This window comes from Metopolophium dirhodum, chromosome 7 (assembly GCF_019925205.1).
Source record: "Metopolophium dirhodum isolate CAU chromosome 7, ASM1992520v1, whole genome shotgun sequence".
Taxonomy (NCBI): domain Eukaryota; kingdom Metazoa; phylum Arthropoda; class Insecta; order Hemiptera; family Aphididae; genus Metopolophium; species Metopolophium dirhodum.
Window position 1 is genome coordinate 10,419,095 of NC_083566.1, and position 20,468 is coordinate 10,439,562.

At 26.2% G+C, this 20,468-nt stretch overlaps 3 protein-coding genes across 4 annotated transcripts; all 3 read right to left on the bottom strand.

Annotated features, from left to right (window-relative positions):
- Positions 1-18: 18 nt before the first annotated feature.
- LOC132949323 (uncharacterized) lies at positions 19-7,991 on the bottom strand. Its single transcript, XM_061020152.1, has 3 exons — positions 7,854-7,991; positions 4,356-4,735; positions 19-2,144 (listed from the first exon to the last, which is right to left on the bottom strand). The coding sequence occupies exons 2-3, from the start codon at positions 4,722-4,724 to the stop codon at positions 1,602-1,604; spliced, it is 912 nt and encodes a 303-aa protein (XP_060876135.1). The 5' UTR covers positions 4,725-4,735; positions 7,854-7,991; the 3' UTR covers positions 19-1,601.
- Positions 4,776-12,773, bottom strand: LOC132949324 (methylosome subunit pICln-like). Its single transcript, XM_061020153.1, has 2 exons — positions 12,663-12,773; positions 4,776-7,303 (listed from the first exon to the last, which is right to left on the bottom strand). The coding sequence occupies exon 2, from the start codon at positions 7,222-7,224 to the stop codon at positions 6,661-6,663; it is 564 nt and encodes a 187-aa protein (XP_060876136.1). The 5' UTR covers positions 7,225-7,303; positions 12,663-12,773; the 3' UTR covers positions 4,776-6,660.
- Positions 7,854-20,372, bottom strand: LOC132949321 (sphingosine-1-phosphate lyase). Of its 2 annotated transcripts, none has more exons than XM_061020147.1 (11): positions 19,650-20,372; positions 19,149-19,320; positions 17,604-17,819; positions 17,332-17,540; positions 17,030-17,266; positions 14,774-14,983; positions 14,539-14,674; positions 14,358-14,460; positions 13,242-13,388; positions 12,837-12,957; positions 7,854-12,773 (listed from the first exon to the last, which is right to left on the bottom strand). In XM_061020147.1, the coding sequence occupies exons 2-11, from the start codon at positions 19,294-19,296 to the stop codon at positions 12,675-12,677; spliced, it is 1,626 nt and encodes a 541-aa protein (XP_060876130.1). In that variant the 5' UTR covers positions 19,297-19,320; positions 19,650-20,372; the 3' UTR covers positions 7,854-12,674. The 2 variants fall into 2 exon arrangements, with proteins under 2 accessions (XP_060876130.1, XP_060876129.1); XM_061020146.1 differs by lacking the exon at positions 19,650-20,372 and adding an exon at positions 19,434-19,546.
- Positions 20,373-20,468: the final 96 nt, after the last annotated feature.

The window sequence follows — 20,468 nt, forward strand, 5'->3', positions numbered from 1 at the left end:
AATAATACACCGTGAAAATATTTCTATTAACTTTTATTTGTATACAGGGTCTTATAAAAATTAATAAAATACACAGTTAACTGAAAAACTTATCTAACACGTAATAATTCTAATTGTTCTCTTTAAATACTATACTGTGAATTTGTAACAAGATATACATCATTGAGGGATATTTTATGTTTATCACACAAGTTAAAATTAATTACAACATAAAAATATAATTATTCTAAAATCATGTTTGATGTACATAAAAAAAATATAATAAAATATTAAGTAGTATTATTTCTTATTTGAATAGCTATTAATAATAAACACATGAAAAATTATTGGTAAGTCAAAATAAACTTAATTACATAAATGAGAGATGATTACACTTATTTTTTTTTAAGAGGATGCTACCCATGCATTTGTTGTCTTCGTCTTACACACGTACGACAACAAATTTTCGTTCACTAGTTTCAATAGTGTGCTGTTTTGATATTGGGAGTGATTTGACCTATTATAATTTTTTTTAGATAATAACATTATCTGTGCTTAAGCGTTGGCTATTATTTGATTTTTTAATTTTCAAGCGAGTATGAGCATTTTTAATTTTTATATTTTATATACTCCTATCTTGATTGAAAATCAAAATTTCGAAAAATCGTCAACGCTTAAGCACAGATAATGATTTTAACTAAAAGTTTTATAATAGGTTAATTCACTCTAGTATCATAACAACAGCGCACTATTGAAACTAGTGAACAAAAATTTGCTTTACCGTGCGTGTGACGAAGACAACAAATGTATGGGTAGCATCCTCTTAAACTAAAATTATAAGTAAATAATTTTAAATGTAAATAATTTATATTTTAAATAAATATATAAAAAAAAAAAGAGAAATTAATGTTCAAAAACATGATTAATTCTATAACTTTCTATAGCTAATACATTTCAACCAAATTTACTTCATTATATTATATTATAGTACTACTAATACTTCACTAACACTAGGTATAAATTCTTAAGGATAGATAAATCAATATTCATATTGATTATTCTAAGGTTATTATTTGGAGAAAAAATTAATGAAATACAATAAAAAGTAACCGCCTTGACCAATAAAACAATAACATAGTTAAAAAGTAAACATTTTGAAAATTATATTTCAGCACAAAAAATATGTTGATTTTCATAATTAATACTTATTGTATTTAACATAAATGTATTAACAATTATTCATATTTAACCAATTTGGAACATTATACTACATTTAAATATACAAGAAAAAAACAGTTAAATATTTATTGAAACATAAATAATAGTTATTGATATGCTCAAAAAATATGAAAATTACAAGTACCTCTTCAGTTATTCTAAAATACGAATATTTTCTTAATAATATGTCAGATTCCAATGATTATTTGAGAACACTGTTAACGGTCATTTTTAATTTAATGGTTCGGGTAATAAAAACAAAAATCAAATTTAGTGTAAAAGAGGAAGGACATGTTTTATTTGACCAATTGAGCCAAAATAATCAACATATTATTTGATTAATACGAACATACACTTCTTTAAAACATGACATTTTAATAATTAAGTTATACCTTTTGCAGTTATTACATTATGTTACAGAATTTTTGTGTATTCACATTTATTGAAGTATCCACAATTTCTTCATCTGCCTCAAAATTGTTTTGAGTGTTTTTTTCTTCAGTTTTTTCATTATCACTATTGTTTTCACAAATAGCTGACTCGGGTTCTATGGTATTCTCTTTTTCAACTATGATTTCAGCTATAGAAATATTTGATTTATCTTCACTTATTGAAGTGCCAAATGTTATTTTTTGAAAAGGATATTTCATCAAGTTCCACAATTTAAGTATCTTAGTAGACTTCTGTTCTTGTTCTGCCAAATCATCAAATTTTCGTTTTCGTTCATTATTTAATACTTCTTTTTCCAGTAATAAAATATCATCCTCAAACGTAGTATCTAAATCCTTATAAGAATGTAATGGTGCTCTTGCTGATACATTAAAGTAAGACGTAGGTGACCCAATATTATTTAATTCTGAATAATCATCTTCCAAATCATGTGAATCATTATCATACAAAGAATCACTCGGAGAATATGGAACATCTAGACATTTAATTGAATTTACCTGAAAAATTAAGAAGTTTTTTAACTGAGATTTGAAATTCACATTACATAATATTAATTCATAAGCAACATAAAAGTAAAACATTTTGTCGAGTTATATTATACAACTTCTTGCCGTGTTTTTTCATCTTATATATCTAATTTAAAAAAAAAAAAGAGTTATACCAATATTAAGTCCCAAATGAATCTTCTATTCATATTAAGTTTTTTGCATAGGATGTTACAAAAAAAAAAAAAAATATCATGACTGTAGTCAGCATAAAAATATTTGAAAATAAGTACTTATTACTCAAAAATATACTATAATACAAAATTATACTTATTTATTACTAATGACACTAAAGTTCTACATGAGTTTGCGAATTCCCATCCACCGGGGTTATTTTTTTTTTTTTTATTAAATTTCTTTATTAAAAATATAATACTCCCAGTCAAGTGCCATTAGTAGGTGGCTTCTTACTCACGTACTCATGTATTATCGAAACCCTTATCAAATATGCTAATTGTGCATAATTGTACAGATTGTATATATCATTGTGTAAAATAAAAAAAAAAAAAAAAAATATAATATACAGTTAGTACAACAGGTAATTTCTTGATTTTTAATTTTTAGAAATTTATTAACTAATATCATCCCCAAGCGGTTTAACAATTTGAATCCAGAAAAATGTCGGTGTGAACAGCCCCACAAAAAAAACATTTTCATTTTCATTTAGTGAGATAGATCTCTAAAACCGGACAACAAATTTTGTTGTCTTCAGGTCTTGTTAGATTCACATTGGGTAGGAGAAGTGTAGTGAAGATTTTCAGAACTTTATCTTAAATAGTTAATTCATTACATAACATTAAAAAAAATTAAAACAAATTTTATTGGGAGTTTTTTGATGTTTTTCAGCTTTACAGCTTGGTAGTGAATTAACAATTGGAGATAAAGTTCTGAAAATCTTCACTGCACTTCTCTTACCCAATGTGAATCTAACAAGACCCCAAACAACAAAATCCATTCTCCAGTTTCAAAAATCTACCTAGTTAAACAAAAATCTAGTGAAAAAAACTATTTTTTTATCTGTGAAAAATTAAATAATTTAAAAATTTTAATTCCAACATTTAGTATCTACTTGATAATCCCTTTTTAATGAGTTATTAACCAATTTTCTAGCTACCATAGTTTAGGAGAAAAGTTAAAAAAATAGACATTTTGAGACTGTTTAAGCCAACTAATATGAGGTAGTCGCGATAACGCACAAGTCCTTCTCCACCAAATAACAATACATAAGGAAAGAAACATTCTACATAATTTATTGTCGTGCCTGCACCGAAAGTTTTGTTTTTGATAGCGGTTGAAGCGCTGGAAAGCGTCCTTTTTCCGTCCAGCGGGCGTTTAAGTGGGAATCCTTAATAGTCTCGGGCGGTAAAGTGGAAATCCCAAAAAAATGCAGGGCAGTAAAGTGGAAATCCCCAAAAGTGCTGCGCGCACATTTCACGGGCGTATACCCTGCACAAACAGACACTGAAATCTATACCACGGCCGTCGGTGCTTACAAAACATAAACTTTTGGTTACATCTTATATTCATATAACTTCCATGCATGTCGCTTGAAATAAATAAAAGCAAGTAGTTTCCTTCATGAAATACCTATTGTTTTCGTAGAATAGTCTGGTCGTTGCATAGATCGCAGCCTGAATTACCTTCGCCGTGATGGCGCGATCAATGAACGCAGAGGCGTGATAAAAAATAAAATGTGTGGCTCGTGCTGGAAGGAAATTTTAGTCTTGGGCGAAATGCGGCCCTCGTCCGCGGCTCGTACCACACACGTCTGAAATAGCTCACTTCCCGACCTTGCCACACGATATACTAATTAAGTTATAACTATGTTGGCTTAATAATAAAAAAAAGTTCATGAAAATTTACCGTCCCACAAGTTCTACCAGGAGGGGCATTGGCCCACCCTGGCCCTCCCCTAAATACGGGCCTGCTTAAGGACATTAAGTTAAGGTAAGCCAGTAATATTATCATATTATCATTTAAGACAATATTTTGTATGAATATTTTTGTTTTTTTTTCCTGCATATTGATAAAATGAGCTCATTACTTAAATTTATGGTGTGCCAAGTTTATAAAATATTAATCTAACCTAAAATAATAAGGTTAATTATTTTTTATGCTTACAATTTTAACAAAATTAATATATTCCATTTAATTTAAACTTACTTGAATATCTTTTTCACCGTTTTTTACATCTGCTTCATTTGAATTTTCATTAGAGATATCAATAGTTTCTGATTCTCGATCTTCTTGGGTGCAAATTGAACCGATAGTAATATTACGATCTGTATCACTATCCATTTCTAAATTTGGTTCTAATGATGATGTATTATCAACATCAAAATTTATGCTATCAGTTTTATTGTGGTTTCCATTTAATTCACTGCCATTAGTTTCTACAGATTTATTAAGTTTTTGTTTCTCATCATCTTTGTCTGTTTTTTTGGATACAACTTTTTTTAAAGTCAACAAATCATCACCATTGTTAATGAATAAGCAACGGGTATCTTTTCCACTCACCACAGCTTCTGTCATTTTTTTTTCTTCTAAAATAAAAAAAAAATATTCATTTTAATAAGATTATTGAAAACATTTCTCCTATTCAGAATTAATAAACTGGAAGACCAATTCAATACAGAAACTGGCATCTCCACTCCACCATAATACATTAATAATTACTTAGTCTTAAAGAGTGTGTAAACCGATATAGATCATTTAAAATTTAATTAGACTCAAATTTATAATTATCTCTATTTCAAAGACTTACAAAATATATCTCATTATAAATGTCTATACGCAATTTATGACGCACATTTTACAAGTTCGTACAGTTTCTTCAATTTAAATGATTAATTCATAGAGCCCTAATAAGAATTAAAGAGGCATATATGTGTATACAATTCCCAAATTAATTGAATGTATGTGTCTATACAAAGTTTTTCAAATTTACTTAATGTACAAAAAATACAATGTTTATATTGTAATTATTATTCTTTTATTTTTTATGAAAAACAGTAAGAAAAAATTTTTTTTTCTATTTATATTATTAAAGGTTATTTTTATTTTAAGCATTGACGTTTAAAAATTGAAATCAGTATTATCATTAATACTATACATGATTATTAGGGTATATTGTTTAATTTTATTATTCCTATATCTTGAAATTATATTCAATTTATAACAAATTAATATTTATATTTTATGACAAGAATTCATTCAAAAAGTATGACTCCTTAATAATGAACACAGACAATTTGTGATTTAATTTAAATCACTCTCCACAATAATAACAGTCTATCATAATCATTAAGCGGATGTCAGCGCACTATTTGTTTTCTCTCTCTGGGCACAAAATGACAAAGTGCATAATCCTTTGTTTTTTATGTTTTTAAGAAACCTATTTGAGTAAAATTACCCACCACAAAAACGATAGAAAATAATATTTTTGAAGATATGACTTATCCTATTGTCTAAATATTGCCTCAAAACAATAAATAAAAAATATAATTTAAATTAATTTTTTTTTTATTTTGAGTCGAATACAAAATGGCAAAATAACAATAAAATATAAAACCTATATAATATCATAAGCTCAAAAATATTATCCTCAATAATTTTTGTAATAGGTGATTTTACTCCAAGATTACTCAAATCAGAAAAAAATGATTTCAAGTGAATGTGTCTTATCTATGTTGCACGTGGGCTGAGAGAAAACAAATATTGCGCCGACATCGTCTCAAGTATTTTCTTAAGCCAACTATAAAACAAAAAAGATTTTCCTCATTTTTCTCATTATTGTGATAATTTACTTGTTTTATTTGAAACAATCAACCACTAATTACATTTAAAATGAATGACTGGTAAGTTATATATTGTTATTCAATAAGAACTTAACTACAATATAACTTTATAATTCAAAATGGCAAATGCATATCCATAATAAGTAATAACTAAACATTTACCAACACAATGTTTGAAGAAAGTTTGGAAAAATAATATATAGAAAGATTAGGTAAAGTATGAAATATCTTTTAATCATGTAAGTACAAAGTATAGTATTCATTTTACTATAAATTATTTATATTTTTAAAAACTAAAATTACAGATAAAAATATGATTTTTAAACAAAATTGTTTATGCAACTTTGTTAAAACATATTAGGTGTTAACTGAATCATACAACAAAATTTTAACTTGTATAAAATAAAACCATTGATGTTTCTAGGATGCTAATCAAATAAACATTTATAATATTCTTAAATAGGTGCATAAAGTGTACAAAACATTAGGAAATATTTAAAATTAATTTTAATAGAAAGATAAATGATGAATAATAAGTTATAATAAATGACAAATTATAAAAACAAACTGATAATTATTCATGGGAAATATTAGACTATTATAAAATAAAATAGGGCTATGGCAATATATGTAAATAATAATTAATTGCATGAAACATTAATTAGAAAACTTCAATTCCTCAATATTTGTTCATCATCATCTTCATCATAGTCTTCAAATTCATCATTTTCATTATAATAATCACCATCTTCTTCCTCAGTGTCTGAATCATTAGTATTATGTAATAGTTGGACACGTGTAAATGCTAAATATATTTCATTCAAAAATTCTGGGGTGTCAGGCACAAGTTTGATTTTAGATTTCATTTCTCCTTCTTCCTCATCTTCATTATCTTCTTCAGAATCATTATCATCTTCATTAATATGATTGTCACCATTTAGGTTTTGTCCATTTTCAGGTTGTATACTATCAGAAGGTTTATAAGAGAAGTCAACTATTATTTGCAAACAGGGTTTTTCATGTACTACTGGATGATTACATGTACCAAATACACACATGGATTTGTAATCAATACTAATTATTTGATTGGTTGCATCATTCTTCCAATAAAGTTTACTTTCAGCAACATACAGAGAGCCTTTTCCAAATGTAGCCTCGTCAACTATAAATGTAACATTGGGTTCACAGTGTTGAATCGATTCATCTTCTTCATTAAAACTAGCAAGAGTATCCATTTTTATTCTATGTTTATATTATTAATTATTACTTTTATATGGAAACTATATAATTAACAAGATAGGTACCGGCTTGACACTGAAAAACACAAAACAAATAGCCTAAGCCTAAATAGAAAGATAACAATTAACAACTAAACATTAAAACACTACAAGTACAAAAAGCTTAAAACATTATAATTTCTTAGGGTGCTGTAAATAGTAAATTAATTGAAATTGGCATTATTGATTGAGGAATTCTGTTGTTTATGCTATATTAAAAATATAAATTTTTTTTAATAGACTATCAAAGAGAAGACAATTTTTTGGGTAGGTAACTTCATTATGTAGGTAGATTGTCTTATCTATATTCTATGGTAGGCAAGTACAAAATAAAATAAATTAATTTCAATTAATAACAATCATAATAATATAATAGTATTTATAATTGTAAATTGTAATTAATAATTAGTTCAAATGCACTATGCAGTATGACCTAATGAGAAACGTCTTGTGAACAAAAAATACATTTCTCAACCTTAGCGGCATAGCAAACAGCTATGGCGGTATTTTTAAGAGCCACGTTTATTGCGAAATATCCAATGTGAATTTAGTAAATTAATTTAGATAGCAACCATAATGTGTCTTACCTGAGATAATAATACAGTATGAACGAAATATGTGTACACCGTAAAATGTGGACGGAATATACTTAATATAAAGAACGAACGAGGTACGTCCAACGTCGGACACAATATTAATTTACCACGACAAAATCAAGTTCAAGAGTACTGACTACGGAGTAATGTGTTATGTGAGGGATCGCGTATAATAAATAATATAATTTAAAACATTAAATGCAAAATGGGAAATTCGGAATACCATTTATACAGTATAGTAGTATACCAGTGACCATAGAATATAGAAATAAGGTTGGTTCATGAGTTGTTTACACTTGAGACAGTTTGACCAAATGAAGAATATAATAGTTAATTTCAATTTTCGGGACCTAGACATTCTTTCAAGTAATTTACAGGTTTCTTTTCATAATTTCCAGTATTTGTTTAAATATTGAGATTATGTTATACAAATAAAAATTAATGTACTTCCTATACATCAGAGGAGTGAGGACACTATATAGTACGCTACACCCCATATACCTATTAACTTGAGGACACCACACCTGGATATGTTATGTCAGTCTTATAAATGTCAAACATAGTAAACACTGTTTTGGCGCAAAGACAACAGACATGGATAAAGCAGTAATAAATTGTTCTATGGTAATAATGAAGAAACGAAATTTTCACTAAATAAAAAATAAAACGGATAACTTAGGCTGTGCAATATCGGTTTTATTTTTTTTTGATATTAGTTATACGAAAAAAATTGTTATTGTTTCATACTTCATTACTGTTTGTGTTTTTCAAACTTTAATAATTTTTTTTGTAGTTCTGATATCGAAAAAATAAAAAAGATATTGCATACCTAGAGAGTAGAGACCAAAGTTCTCCTTTTTACGAGTTGAAAATCTCGTTTCTCGGTTATTAGTTATTACTGTAGCCTTTTCGGTTCTTTTTCGCGCCAAAACAGTTTTTGCTATGTTGTACATTTGTAAGACGCAGACAACACAATATGCAGGGTGTGCGTCCTCCGTATGCTAGTAAATTCTGCCGACTATTTTGTAGTTTGTACATAGATAATAATATAAGAATCTTATATTATCTATGATTTTGTACTGCTGATCCATGATAGTATTTACTAGAGATCCTAGTCAAGCTAGATAGTATTTACAATCAATATTCAATGGTATTATCTTAGTTACAATATCCAGGCTACAGCTTACTACCATAGCCCATAAAGGATTTGGGTTTTTATATATTATATACTAGCCCTCTAGTAAATTATTCTATATTAGCACAATCACAGAACAATAGTACCTATAAATAATAATATTTATATAAATATAATTCAATAAGTTAATAAATATGGTTGACAGTTTGGAAATAAAGTCATTGGGAAATACGTCAACAATTTTGGTAACAGAATTAATTACTTCCGAGGAATTTTTATTTAAATTTTTAAACCTTAGCTATAAAAGTTGAACATTTTATAAATTGTTAACTATTAATAATTTGTAAATTCTCAACTTGTATTAAATGTTGACGCTTTTTGGCCCAACAAATAAAACCTTATTGATATTCATAGAAAATAAACTAAAAAAAATTGAAATTTGAAATTGCCCGTAAACACCTCAAAACAAGTCAAAATATTTTGAAAAATTTTATAAGTATAGGAATTGATAAAATAAAAATATGATATAAATTTCAAGTCTAACGTTATTCGTTTTTTGAGTTACAACAAAATAACAAAACCGCTAAATGATAAATCGAGTGAATATCCAATATTGTAAAAATATGAACTTCAAACGCTCATAAAAATTTAATTTATTTGCTTGTAGGCATTTTTTTTATGGTTTCAGAAAATGGTCATTTAAATATTTGGTGAAAGTATCTAGGATTATTTGTTTTCAAATTGTAATAAAATATCATGCTATATAAAACTGATAGAATGAAAATTTGTTAATTTACCGATGAAAATATAATCATCTATGCATCTATTGAGGTAGAAAAATGTGTGGAGAGTCTTCTATCAAAATGTCTAATGTTAGTTAAGTGAGGAAAAACTTTAACTAAAAAATAGTTTGAACATTTTGCGAAATATTGATGAATTTTGTCAACATTAGAAATTTAAATGCATTAAGAAAATAATTGTGACTAAGTATCTTTAATATTTTTGAACTTATATTAATATAAAAAAAAACTTAATATTTATGGAATATGCTATTATAAATTGGGGAAAATGTCTATGATTATTAATTTTTGAGTCACACCAAAATTGGTTTTGTGTAAAAATAACCATTTTTTTCTCTTTTATTAAGTCAAAAAAATTTTAATTTTAAAATTCCCAGTAGATTTCCAAGGTGTTGCAAAAAATAAAAAAAATAAAGGAAAAACGGTTTTTGATCTAATTGATTTTGGTTATTGGTGAAACTCTATAAATTACCATATAAAAAACTCTATCAATACTACATTAAATTTTCAATGAATGCTTTTATTACCATTGTCTATACACTATAAAACTTCCAAAATAATTTGCCTTATTTTGATCTATATAATAGACAGCATAAGAAATTGTTGATTTATATTAGTGTGGTGTTTATTTATACGGTGTAAGTAGGTAATGACTAATATTATTAGTAATAATAAATAATTATAAAATCGTAGACCTATAAAAGTTTATCAATGGTAAGAAATAAGAATAGTATTATGTGTACAACTGAATTGTCATAAAAGAAATACCAAAAATCCAAATTCTAATTTCCATGTAATCGATATTAATATTATTATTGAATCGCAAATCGCAATTCACAATAGCTGATGTAGAATTTCTGAATATAATAGCAATTAGGACGTTTATAAGTGTTTCAGAATTCAGAGTAAGTTGTCATATAAATTATAAATTATAATTGTTACCTTACTAATATGCCTGCATTGATAATATTAATACCTAAACCTAATATGGGTATCGTTAACTCTTTACTATGCTCTGAACGACACTTCAACTGTACCAACTACTGAACTGTTCTTCCGTCTACGTTACCGCGTTATATATATATTGTTTAAATTTATATTTTTATACATTTTTATATCAAACTGAAACATGGGTTACCCAAGTGTGTCAAAAATTCATTCTTATTTTTTTTTAATAATAATTTTTTATTTATTTTAAATATTAAAATTTAGTTATTGATTTTACTTTATTATTTTTAATAATTCATTTTTAATAATATTACCTAAATTCTGAAAAAGTTACACTTAATTACAAATACCTGTCACTAAATAGAGGTTATTAATATATGTTAATTTTTTTATATAGTACTTTATTGTTAAAAATAAAATAAAATAAGTCTTATAATAAGGGTTAAAACCGGTATTAACCAAAACCCAAACCGAAATTTGATATTTTTAAAAACCTAAACCAAAAGTGAAATTTTGGGTTTTTGAGAACAGAAACCTAAACCCAAACCGATAAAATCATAAAGGTTCCAATCCGTGGTTTTGGGGCAATAAAAATTATTTGATTTTCTACTTTAGTAGAAACATAAAAATTAATAACCATAAGTACTTTAAATTTTCACCAAATGTTTTTATAATCATTTCCCATACAGGATAACTTTTTAAAATTATTTTGACTCTTTTTGAGCTATATTTAGTTACAAGAAATTTTTTGATATTTTTTTCAATTATTTTCAATTAATAATTTTTTATTTAATCAAAATACTTGAAAATGTAATAGAAGATTCCTCACAAGTTGTAGCACCTTAAAAATATTAAAGATAGGCATGATTTTTTTTTTTATTAGCATTTGAACTTCAAATGTTGACAAAATTTATCAGAATCACAAACATATGCAAATTATTTCTACCTAGTTAAACATTTATAAGATATTCAATTTTTTTAGCTATTAGGTATAACATTTTAATACAATCTAAAAAATATATGGCTAAAATTTTTTGCATAGATATTCTAGGTTTAATATTGGATTGAATTAGATTTTCTAACAAAGAATAATGATTTTATTTATTTTGTTGTACCTAATTTAAAAATATTATTCATGTGGGCTTGAAACTTTTAAACTGTACTATTATGTTAACATAATGAGATATTAAAATTCAATGTTTTCAATAAAGGTTCACTATTTGTTTCTCTAACCAACACACAACACACAACATACCAAATTTGCATTTAATAAAACCAATCCTGTGTAGTTTAGTTGTTATAGCTTTAATATTTTATATTAGAGTGAATTGACCTAATAACAAAAAAGTTAAGAGGATGTCAGCGCACTATTTGTTTTCTCTCTCTAGCTCACGCGCAACATAGACAAAACCGATATCTCTCTAAAATATTATTCCCTATTTTTTTTGTAATGGGTGATTTTACTCTAAAATTACTTAAAAACATAGAAAAACCGATTCTGCGCAAATGCGTTTTGTTTATGTTGCGCGTGGGTCAGAAAGAGAAATCAAATAGTGCGCTGACATCCTCTTAAGAACATTATGAGTATTAATTGTATATTGGTATTTTTACGACGTTACAAAGATTATACGATATTTGATTATTTTTAAATATTATAGATCATATACACACATACTTGCATAGAAACTGAAATATTGTATGATTGCCAACATGTAATAAAAAATTGGTAGCTGTATATTAGATACCTTGTATCAGCAAACATGTATAAAATATATAATTTTTTAGTTAACTAATTTTTAATGCCAAAAATATAAATGTTAATAAATTGGTATTTTACAAATTAAGTTTGATATATTTCATTCTAATTACTGCAGATAATATAAAATTACAGAAATAATTTACTATACTTATACCAACATATAAAATGTATTATTTTGGAGTATAATACATAGCATCTATAAAATATCTTGTGATGTCACCAACTATAGTTCTATCTGGCAATGTGGCGGACATTCCATACATAGCCATCTATAAATCACAATACTCAATAATAAAAAAAACTCTTATTTGATTAAATAACTTATTATTTACTTTTCCAGTGAGTTCAACATTAGGAGTTTTTAATATTTCAATTAGTTCTTGTCTTAAATCTTCGATAAATAATGAGGCTACACCGGGTTTTGTATGTAAATGTGTAATGCAAATATGAATCCTATAAATAATTAAGTAGATTATTATACAGTATAATCATTTTTTGGTTGGATTACATTAGATTGAATTTAAAATTGTTTAACAAGCGTTAAAAGTTTGAATTGTTCCAACTAATGTTTATTTAGGTTAGTATAAACTTTGGCAAAGAAATCAAAATTAAATCCAACGTAATCTGGCCAAGAAATGTAATGTAACCTCAAAAAAATTATCATACTTTTATTATAAACATATTTTAAACTAATGTTTATTAAATTTATATGATTTATTGTGATTAATTGGCCTTACCCAATTGGAAATTGTAAAGTGTTTAAATTCCAACCTCTTGAATTTAATGCATCAGATAGTCGATAAATATTAAAATCATCAGAACCTATTGCTATCACAGACGTAGTAGGCTTTCCAAAGATAAAAATACCTTTCATACTACGTAATCTATAGATAAAAAAATAATTAATATTTTTAGCTACAAGTTTAAAACTCATTAAATCATTCTAAATAAAAGGTCGCCATCCGTTTCTAACAATTTAACTACATTAAAAATTTAAGTATCTGGTGGTCGATCACTATTTATAATACTATTATTACATGTAGCATAATAACAAATTGTATGTTTTTCTTTGCTCATAAATAATTTAGGTACTTTGTATATCAAGCGTAAAAGTGTGTTTAAAATTACGCACGGGATCAACGGTAAAGTTATTTTTTAATACAATCGAACAAAGTCCTCTAAAGATCGACCAGTGATCAACTGGTTGGCGACCCTTGTTCTAAATTATAATAACATAATAATTTTTAATGTGAATAAGAATGACCTTGTGACTGATCGTTAAATCTTTAAAAGTTTGAAGGCATGACTCAGTTATAAATTTAAATTAAATAAATCATCATATTATAATACATTATTAATAAAGTAAAATCAACATTATTATAAAATTTCAAGTTGTAAACTCAACGTTATACATATTTGATCAAATTAAATTAATCATAACAAATATTATAATTTAATCTCAATTCATATTTCGAATTTGCTTGAAAGCACTAGATGTTGACCAACTATTTTTAAGTTATGTAAAAAATATATTATTTCATTTTTGCTTCTAAAACATTAAAATAAATAATAAAGTATTAAAAGATAAAGAATAAAGAATAAAACTTTAAGAGTAAATTAAATATTCGTGCAAATGCAATAATTTTGTGGGTGGCAATATGATATAAAAGTAATCTAGTAATGGTCTAACATCATTAGGTAATAGATATAATAAGAAACATTCTACTATAAAAGGTACATATTATCACATATCAATAATCAAATTATTTTAAAAAGTGATTGTCTATAGAATTGGTATGAATATTGAATAATTACAAAAATCAGTTACCTACATATTATTAATTTTAACTTACTGTTTTTCGATAAATATTTTAGTGTCCATGACTTCCTTCGTTGAAGTAATATAGCCATTCATACCAAAATACATTAATGTGGCCCAGCATGCAGCAATTATACCTAATAAATTATACTATTATAAATAATTTATAAATAAAGTTTTTCAAAAATGGTTTTTAGGTAGATAAATATAATTACCCCCAGACCTTGATCCGCTAACAGTTGGTGAACCATAATGCCCACCAGGCCATTCTGTGCATACATAATATTGGTTATGTCTATATTTTTTATCTGAATACAATATAACTGATGAACCTTTAGGTGCATATCCATACTAATGTGTGATTTAAGATTATGCAATTTAAAATAATTTTATTTAGTACAACAAAATTTTGATTTTAAAATAGATCATTATAACTTTAAAAGAAAATACCTTATGTGTATCAGCAGATATACTTGTAACACCAGGCAAATTAAAATCAAAAGGAGGTAATGGAAAACCAGCTTGTGGCATAAATGCTGCTATGAAACCACCTAAACAACAATCAACGTGGACTGGAATATTATATTTAAGACCCAAAGCTGATATTGCTTCTATATCATCTGATGTTCCATATGGAAAATTAGGAAATGATCCAACTAGCTGTAAGTATAGTATAATAGTTATGTACGATTAATAATAATATATTTTATGTTTATTACTTTTATATAAATATTATAGAATCAAACATATAGTTAAAATTTAAAATATTCACAAAGCATATTCAATCACAATCTATTTAAAAAATGTTTGCGTTAAATATTATATTTATTAAAAATAATTGCACACTTGTGAGTTTTAATAAGGTGATCTACCAAATATTTTAAATCTTATAATTTATTGAAAAACTTTAATATAGGTACATATTATACATTGAAATACCTATAAATGAAAATGTATTAATATATTCTTTCAATTTATTAATTTTAACTTTGAAGTGATACAATTTATAATTTGTCTATATTATAACTTTATTATCTATATTATAGTATATTTTGTACTATATTAGAATATAGTAAAATATATCTCTATTTTTTTCATTTTAAACTCTATATCACACAGAAATCTTTACGTTACGAGCAGTGGCAGATAGACCAACCGAGAATTCGGGATATTCCCGGTAGGCCCTATCCTGTGTTGATGTATTGGAACCCTAGGACCATTTATCAAGTACTGAACCTTGTGTGATGAAGATTGAAAATAGTTTTAATAAAGATGCAAATTGACTAATTTAATATTTTTAACCTCTCTACAAGAAAAATACCATAATCATTTAGCTATAAACAATATTTATTTTTGTTCCCTGTATCGGCCGTATCATTGGGAATATTGAGATTTATTTTTGGATTAGAGTTATAGAAAACCATTTTTAATATCGGTAGATTATAGCTGTACTATATAATATACCAATGCGGTGGTTATACGCTTTTATAGTTTTTCAAAATATCTGATTTTTAACGCTGATTTTGAAACTGTTTGAATTTTCTTGAGGAAACCATTATTTTGGAAGTTATAGTCATCCAAAGTTTGCGATTTTACATTTATACGCATGTGCGCAAGACTACTTTAATGTTGCACGGAGGAACATGTGTTTGGTATTTTTCCGATTTTTTGTACGAGCTAGTGACAACGCTAGCCCATTATGTGCTTTTTACCAACTTTGTTTAATTCCAAGGCCTACCCAAGGGGGTTTTACACAGAAAATCGGGGGATATTTTTGATTTTTTTGTCTAAGCAATATTCAATTCTAAATATTTTTTTTTCTAAAAATGGGCGTTATACGAAAAAATTTTAGTTTTTGAAGTTTTTCATTAGCAACTTCAACACAAAGTTTGCCTGGGCTTTTTTTTTTACATTCTTACAAAGCACCCTAAGACACACATTATGGAAAAAAAAAATTTTAAAAATTGAAAAGTTGCTAAACCAGAATTGTTCCCAAATCTGTAACTAAGAGTATCTTATTATATAGTTTTGTATTGTATTGTTATATCAAAAAAAAATGTCGATCGAGTCTTATTTTTTGGGGGCCCTTATTCAAATTGCTTACTGGTAAAAAAAATATAAGTCTATCCGCCCCTGGTTACGAGTATGATATAAATGCATTATATACTTCATAGATAATATAAATAAGAAAGTAAAACGTAAGAATTTATGATTTGAACATAAGTTTAATTTGATCACATTATACAACATTTTAAAAAATCGTCCTCAGAATTAAAATCATTATCTGAGTATGATTATTGTTTTGTAAAATATAAGCAGGCACTGCTCAATTATTCAATATGCCTAGGAAATCCTTAATTTTTTTTTTTTTACTGTATTCAATTTGAAAATTAAACCGGATGTCCAACATTTATTTAGGGACATGGCAGATGTATAGATAGTAAAGGGAGACAGACCCCCAGTTATCTGACATCTGCCCTGGTTGCCTCTTATTTCAAACAGACTATACTATACTGAACAGTGTAATCCATCCATGTTTCTAGATTTATTATAAATCAAAACTCTAAATGCTATACTTTTTTAGTTGCTTCACCTACTCATAAGTCAGTTAAGTTAAGAAACCTTCATTCACATTTTTTTAATTTCTATGTTAACATTTTTAATATTTCTATTTTGAAAATATGTAACAAAACATAATTAGCTCACCAGTAATGTATTCTTAGTTATTGCATTTTCCATTTTTTTTAAATTTACTGTATAAGTATCAGGATGTAAACTAATGTGTATAATTTTAATACCAAAATAAGAAGCAGCTTTATCAAATGCAGGGTGTGCTGATCGTGGAACTATTATTTCACCTTTTTTAATACCACATTCATTTCTTCCAAAATCTCTATAAGCTTTACATGCCATTACAATTGACTCTGTTCCACCACTTGTCATCTTAAATAATAAAAAAAAAAAGAATTATTAATTACTATATTTTGTTTCTTTTTGTAATAACTTACTGTTCCACAACAATTTGAATCCCCATGGAATAGATTTAAAACTAAACGTACAACTTCTGCTTCCATCTTACAAATTCCTGGAAATATATCTGAGTGTAAAGGATTTGTGTATGAAGCAAGTCCATATATTTCAGTGAGTAACTTAATTAATTCTTCGTCATAATAATATATGGCACCAGAAATAAACCCCTCTTTCCAATTGTATTTACCTAAAAAAGGTAGATTATGAAAATAATAATTGTTAATTTAATAAAAAAAATACTATATCTTACCAAGATTTAAATACCTATTTACAGTTTTAATTAATTCATCTCGAGAAATTCCTTGTGATGGGAGTTCAACAACATATTTTTCACTCTTAGTATTTTCGATTACTTCATTTTCAAATAAGTCCGAAATTTTTTTAGTTTCTTCTTCGACTTGTTTTTTGAATTTTGGTATTTTTTTTATTTGGGTAAATGTAAATTTTTTTAATCTGTTATACAAACCTATAAATGTAACAAGAAATTAGAAAATGATTATTTAATTAGTAGGTAAATGTATTGCAACCAGATTATACCAAAATATTAGAAGTATTTTTGTCACATACGTGGCATTGAATAATTAGATAACCACTTATAGAATATTAAATACAGCTTGAATGTTTTTAGAGCATTTTAGAAAATGTTTTCTACTACAGAGAGTAATAGCCAATAGGTAAATAAACAAGGCAAATCAGTAAAAATGTACGTTATTACTTGGTAATAAGAATTCCATACTATAATACAAAATAATGATCATATTTACTATATTATATTGTACCTACATAATATTATATAACAACAAATTTTACATGCCCGATGTCCCTACCTCAAAATCTAATAATTTACATGAATCTAAAAACACACCAGCATTACGTTTTATTATATTGTAAATTGAATTTCAAATGAAGTGAATAAATTACCCGCAGAAATTGACTTCGTAACCTCACATTAAACCAACTCAAAAATAAAATCCAGCAAAAATCACTACTCCTACCTAATTATCCAGATTTAAGTATTCTTGTTAGTTGTTATTTTTATAATTATCATATCTGCAATTTTTCTTGACTATATTTCTATTCCTGTTTACTTATATCATATTACCAATGTGTAATTTTAATTTACATATATATATAATATATGGTGTGTTAATTTTATATAATTACTAAAAGTGTTTACTCGTTGTTCAATAAATTAATTAATTATTGCAACAGAAAACACAAAATAAAGATAAGATACAATATTTAAAATATATAACATTTGATATTGGATACAAACAAACATTACTACAATAGGAAACAGAATAAGAATAACAAAAAAAATTCCTACAACCTACTGGAAACATTCTGTACAATTATTGATATTTTTTTAAGGCTCCAGAACATAAATTGTAAATCTAATTTGCATGTATTATTTGATTCTTTCTTATTAAATAAATAAAAATAATAAATTCTTATATTAAAAAAATATTATACCTATTTGATTTGTTTTTGAGTTAAGTGACAACAACAATAGTTGTGTTTTTTTTAATATCTCAATAAATTATATTTTTTAAACTTATCTAATCTTTATAAGTCTAATGGTTAATAGTTAATTTTATTGGGTAGGTATTTAATTTATACATATCTATAAACAATGACTTTTTTTGGTTAAGAATCTAAGTTAGTAAAATGTGAGAATTGTCCGTGAAAATTATTTTTGAGACACATTTTCTGGAGATCTTAGATTAGCTATTGTTTTACAACTTTTAGTAAATTTTTTATTTTGATTGTCTAATTTACAATAAAAAAAACTTGCTTTCATCTTGAAATAAAAAATTCCATAGCCAAATAGATGTTAATACACTGGATGCTGTGATAGAAGCAACTTGCCAAGGTTCACGTTGCCCAAATAAATTATTAACGGAATTTTTGCTTAATAAAATGCCATTTTTAACCAAATCCATATTTAACTCAGTTGTGTGAATGATCTAAAAAAGTTTAAAAAAAAAAATATTTTAAGATTATAACTTAATAATAGGACAACAATTTATAATATTATGAAATAAATAAATTTTTATGTAATTCCTTTATAATTCAATACCTTGATTAATTTATTCATCAATTCTGAAGCATTAATACTAGTAACTGATAAAATAAAATGACAAGGTAGTTAAAGTAATTAGGTATTGTGTAGTGTTGCATGTTTTTAAACATGCAATTATGATGAGTTTTTATTAATTTTATAAAAAGTCACAAGTAAACAGTAATCTTTTTATTCAATATGTACATACAACGTTATTAAACTAAAAATACTCACTTCGTATAATATATTTGATGACTGTATAGTGTAATTTATCTATTTATTAATTATTTTGTACGAGAGTATAACGCATCATCATCGAACCAAAATATATTACGATATAGACTATATAGACAATACACGATTTTTTTTTTTTATTGTTATAATATTACTAATTCGTTGTTTAATGTAATCACTGAACATTCAAATTCATGCCCGACTCAATAGCAATAGGTAATTTATGGCATTTCCGCGACGATCGTAAAAATACATTTACATACGACATACATAATATCATCAAGTACACGTTATATGTCATGTATTGTCAACAATCATAAACATTCATTTTGCCATTTAAGATTTTACGTGGTTGAACCGTCAGTCGTCATGTATGCGCAAGGATCCATGTGTATGGGTATTACTGTATTAGGTCGCGGTACAAAAATCGAAGAGGGAAGAAGAATCAAGGGGAAAGTGGCAGGAAATAGCTTGTAAGCCGCCGCAGTAGTGTAGTACGGTTGTACCGTATAGACGGCACTTAACGGTGAGTCGGTCGAGGTGATCTGAGGACTGAGATGACTCATACTCTACTCTCTGTGTGTTATGTGTATACTGTAGTGTTTACTGTATAAACACATAAGTAATATTATATTATAATAATTATTATCTTTAGCAAACAGAACACCTACTACCTTTAGGCAATAGGCTATAATATTATAGTCCGTCCGTCCGCTATCGGTCTTCGGAGTACTATTCACTGTTACAGACGTTACAGTTATAGTTTACTATAATATTAATTATAGTTTATTAGTTTAGTAGTTTACCGTATACTAAAAT

Coding starts and splice junctions, on each gene's coding strand:
- LOC132949321 (XM_061020146.1), bottom strand. Junction 17,820..19,148: donor TTTTTTATTTCAAGATGAAA/GCAAGTTTTTTT, acceptor TTACATTTATAG/GTTTGTATAACAGATTAAAA. Junction 12,958..13,241: donor ACTTTACAATTTCCAATTGG/GTAAGGCCAATT, acceptor AATTATTTATAG/GATTCATATTTGCATTACAC.
- LOC132949324 (XM_061020153.1), bottom strand. CDS start 7,224: ATGGATACTCTTGCTAGTTTTAATGAAGAAGATGAATCGATTCAACAC.
- LOC132949323 (XM_061020152.1), bottom strand. CDS start 4,724: ATGACAGAAGCTGTGGTGAGTGGAAAAGATACCCGTTGCTTATTCATT. Junction 2,145..4,355: donor ACGGTGAAAAAGATATTCAA/GTAAGTTTAAAT, acceptor TTAATTTTTCAG/GTAAATTCAATTAAATGTCT.